Source organism: Myotis davidii, unplaced genomic scaffold, assembly GCF_000327345.1.
Source record: "Myotis davidii unplaced genomic scaffold, ASM32734v1 scaffold104, whole genome shotgun sequence".
NCBI classification, from domain to species: Eukaryota; Metazoa; Chordata; class Mammalia; order Chiroptera; family Vespertilionidae; genus Myotis; species Myotis davidii.
In genome coordinates, this window is record NW_006296625.1 from 3,425,791 (window position 1) to 3,430,265 (window position 4,475).

At 40.6% G+C, this 4,475-nt stretch overlaps 1 protein-coding gene across 10 annotated transcripts in view; it reads left to right on the forward strand.

The window, feature by feature from the left end:
• The window catches only part of MYO6 (myosin VI), a 145,651-nt gene that overhangs the window by 100,736 nt on the left and 40,440 nt on the right, over nt 1–4,475 (forward strand). For all 10 annotated transcript variants that reach the window (XM_015569438.1, XM_015569440.1, XM_015569439.1 and 7 more), the window contains 3 exons: nt 977–1,104; nt 2,551–2,646; nt 2,955–3,128. In XM_015569438.1, the coding sequence (XP_015424924.1) occupies nt 977–1,104; nt 2,551–2,646; nt 2,955–3,128 (398 nt within the window). The remainder of the gene's footprint in view (nt 1–976; nt 1,105–2,550; nt 2,647–2,954; nt 3,129–4,475) is intronic.

Genomic DNA, 4,475 nt, shown 5'->3' on the forward strand with positions numbered 1-4,475 from the left:
CTGGCTTGCAATAAAATACACTTTCTCCTAAAATCTAATTGGAGTTGTCTTTTGGCTGACAACTACTGAGTTAATTGGACTTGGTTCCATCCAGTTACAGTTTTGAAAACCCATTTTGACAATTGATTCAGAAACTTATGTGCCAGATTCAGACAAGATAGTATTATTATAATCATTCTTTATAGTAGTATTACTTTTCAAAGCACTTCCATGTCCTATCCAGCCCACTCCATTTTCCCTTCGTGGACCATATCCTTCCCCTGAATTCTGTGTCTTGCCTCTGTGGTTTGATGTCTTGGCTGGAACTCCTCCCTTCAGTCACTTTCACATCCTCTGCATCAGTCAGAATACCCTCTCATTTATAGCTTAGTTCAGCATGACCCCTTTCACCACCACTAATTGCCCCCAAAGCATAATTTTCTGACCAGATAGAATCTTGATTTCTCTTCATATGTCCTATAACTTTTAGAGCCTGCCCATTCACAGTTCTTATATACTGTATTTAAGCAGCTTACATTTTATAGTTATTTTGGATAAGCAGGAAGTTCAAACAACATGAATGAAAAGAGCATAAGAATGTGCTGTTAGTGAAGTTTTGCTGGAAACCCTCTGAGTAAATATATATTAGTAGTTTTAAAAAGCTAAGCACACAAAAGCTTCTGTAGTTTTTACATCCTTTTGAATGTAGATGTGATCTCGAAGAGGAGGAATTTCTGGCTCTTTAGCCTCTTGTCCTCACAAATGGAGTGGTGATTACATTAGTCACTTGCTTTAAGGAGTTGTTTTTCTAAAACCTATATTAAACATATGCTATTACTTTCTAATAAATTGAAATGATTTGAAATAAAATATACCTGCTCTGTATAGTTTTTGAGATTGTACTTATTGAATCTTCTTTGTAGTTTGTGATTAGTAAATTGCTCACATCTTTAAAATATTATTTTTTACCTTATCATATCTTACTTTTTTGAAATAGATTTAGTTGAAGCAAAATTAGTGGGAATATTGGATATTTTGGATGAAGAAAATCGCCTTCCCCAGCCCAGTGATCAACACTTTACATCCGCAGTCCACCAGAAGCACAAGGATCATTTCCGACTCACGGTGAGTTTCCCACTCCAGGATTTAGACTCTGATGGGGATAGAAGCCTTTAGAAAGATAAACTAGATATTAGACAATTAGAATCCTAAGTTATGTAGGGCTTAACCTTAGGTTATTTTTAAGGCCAGATATAATCTTTTATATGAAGCATTTTGGAAGCTTTTAGATATGATACCAATATGAGATATTGTAATTAGACTAGAGGCCTGGTGCATGAATTTGTGCATGGGTGGGTCCCTAGGCCTGGCCGGCAATCAGGGCCGGCCAGGAGGAGGGATGGGGAATGGGAGGTTGGCCACCGGCCCCAAGGAGGGAGCCAGCCCTTGGCCCCCTGGGAAAGGGGCTGCATCCACCACCTACTCCTGGCTCCCTGTCCCAGCCCAGGGCCCTGAAAGCCCTGGTGGAGTTGGGAGAGGAGGCGACGGTCTCTGGGCTGGGTGTGGAAGGAATGGACGCTGGATGCCGGCATCCCACCACTGCATGGTTCCCCGCCTCCCCACTCCTCCTTCCCTCGCTGCCACTGCTGCAGGTGGGCGGCAGGCTGATTGGGGCCTGCTGGCCTGGGGGAGGGATGGGGTGTGGGAGGTTGGCCACCTGCCCTGAAGAGGGATCTGGCCCTCGGCCCCTCTGGGAAATGGGTCATGTCTGCCACTGCCCACCCCTGGTTCCCCGTTCCAGCCTGGGGCCTAAAGGCCCTGGGGTGGGGTGGGATTGGGAGAGGAGGCAATGGTCGCTGAGTCGGGCATGGAAGGAACAGCTGCCAGCCGGCCATGGGAGGTTGGCTATGGGAGTGCAGCTCCTGTGTTGAGCACCTTCCCCCTGGTGGTCAGTGTGTGTCACAGCGACTGGTCGACTGGTCATTCCAGTCGTTCGGTCATAATGGTCGCTTAGGCTTTTATATATATAGATAGTACAACCCTAAAATGATTAAGTTTCCTTCAAATAGATTCAGGCTGATTGTGTAAACATGCTAGGATGTTTGGTTTAAAACTGTGGGAGAGGCTCGGTGCTGTTTTCAGGTGTTTCTTTAGCACATTGCTTCTCAAGCTGGCTGTACCTAGGAATCACCTGATGTAAATGGAATGGGCTTTGGGAGGATGAAAAGTTCTCTGGGGGATGCTAAGTCAGCAGCCAAGGTCAAGAACCACTGCTTTCCACAGGCAGGCACCTTATAAAATGCCCACTATGTTTTGCATATGCTTCTAAATAGTGTGGTCTATTTTTTTTGGTCATACTCCTTTTTTCTTTCTGTAGAGATTATAAACAAATATTTGCTAGATTTCACTGGTACTTTAAGGTTTATAGATGTTACAAAAAGCAGTATAACTGTGTTTAATGTGAAACTTGCTTTTATAACTTTAAGTATTTCACATCCCACAGGTTCTCTAAAGAGAATTATGTAATATAGTTTTGGTAATTTAATAACTGATGTATGTATTGTTTTTTAGATTCCCAGAAAATCTAAGCTGGCAATTCATAGGAACATCAGAGATGATGAAGGCTTCGTCATCAGGCATTTCGCAGGGGCAGTGTGCTATGAAACAGTAAGTGTGACTTTTACCAGGAGACAATGACTTGATGTTGCAGCTGCGCTATACAGTGTGGTAACCTGTGGCCACATCTGGCTATTTGAATTTAAATTAAATTTAAAAATAAAATATAAAATTTATTTCCTCCGTATATTGGCTCCACTTTATATGCTCAGTGTACACATTGGCCGGCGGTGACTATATTTACAATGCAGATACAGAGCCTTTCTATCCTCCTCAAACCTTCTCTGGGGCAGTGCTGTGTTAAGGGATATCATCACAAGATGGACTGAGTGGTTCATTCCTGTTTGCTTTGTTTTCAGACCCAGTTTGTGGAAAAAAATAACGATGCTTTGCATATGTCTCTGGAATCCTTAATATGTGAATCCAGAGATAAGTTTATACGGGAATTATTTGAAACATCCACAAATAACAACAAAGACACTAAACAAAAAGCAGGAAAACTTGGCTTCATCAGTGTGGGAAACAAGTTTAAGGTATGTGTGTTAAATATATTACTTGAAAAATTTTTTTTTACTGCATTTAAAATAAAATATATAGCTTTATACTCTACACTGGATAATGTAGGCACTGTCAAAAACCCCATGAGGAAGTTCAGAGCAGATCCTGCATTGTTGATAGGATCTGTATGCAAAAAAACAAAACCAAACCAAAGCACACCCAAATAAGTGTAGTGATTGAACATACAGAAATTCTTGTAATTTTACGAGTGTCTTCTTTCTCGGTGCTTAACATACCAGATTGCTTCTCCTAATGTTCTTGCTTCTGCTTACTGTCTGGTTGACCTTCAAACCTTCTCTTTCCCATGTGTTTCTGTTTCCTTCCTCATTCAGCAGTTGTGTTTTAGCTGGCGTAGTCAGTCCAGCTCGGGATGGCTAGAGAACACTAGTTGAGTTGAGAGGAAAAGCAGGCACAGCCAGGGGCTTCAGGTAAATGATCACCTTCATGGACTCTTATTTGTAGAGTGGCTGCCATGTGAAAAAGAGGCTGTCTCAAGTTAATGATTATATTTATAATACATTTTTAGTGTGCTTTCTCTCTCAGTGCATTGTGGCTGTGCATATTATGCTAAAATTTGACTAAAGCTTTAAAAATCTGTAAAAGATGAGTGCTCTGAGTGGCAAACCCTTCAAATTGCTTAACATTGAAGACCATTTCATGTGTTTTATTAATTTTGGATCAGGAATTTATTACTTGGGGTCTGACAAGGAATTATCAAATGATGTGTATTAGAAATGAAACACTATACTAATTGGTTCTAAGTGTTGACTATTTAGAATATACAATAAGAATTTAAAAGTGTAATGACTAAAAGATTATAACACATAGAACAAAGAAATAGAATTAATTTCTCTCATAAATTTCCATAACACATTGTTAGGCTTGCAAGAAAACTCTACATATGCTTTTCATTATGTGTACTTTAAATATTAAAAATGATGTAATTAGAAATAATATTTAAGTATCAGAATACTATGGCACTAACAGTGTAAGGCCTCCTGAAATCCCTTGTGGATTGAAATGGGCTCTAAATAGCTAACTCGATAAAGTCATGTTTATAAAGCCATATATATATCTACACTAATAAAAGAGAAAAATGGTAATTGGTGTACGACCACTACCCTTTTCATTGGCTAATCAGAGAGATATGCAAATCAACTGCCAACTAAGATGGCAGTTAACCGCCAACAAAGATGGCGGTTAATTTGCATATGTAGGCACAATGCAGGGAGGCGAAAGGGAAAGCAGAAAGAAGCCCCCTGCCACTGACAGTGATTGGATACCCAGGGGGGAGCTAAGAGCCGGGGGGCCATGATCAGAGA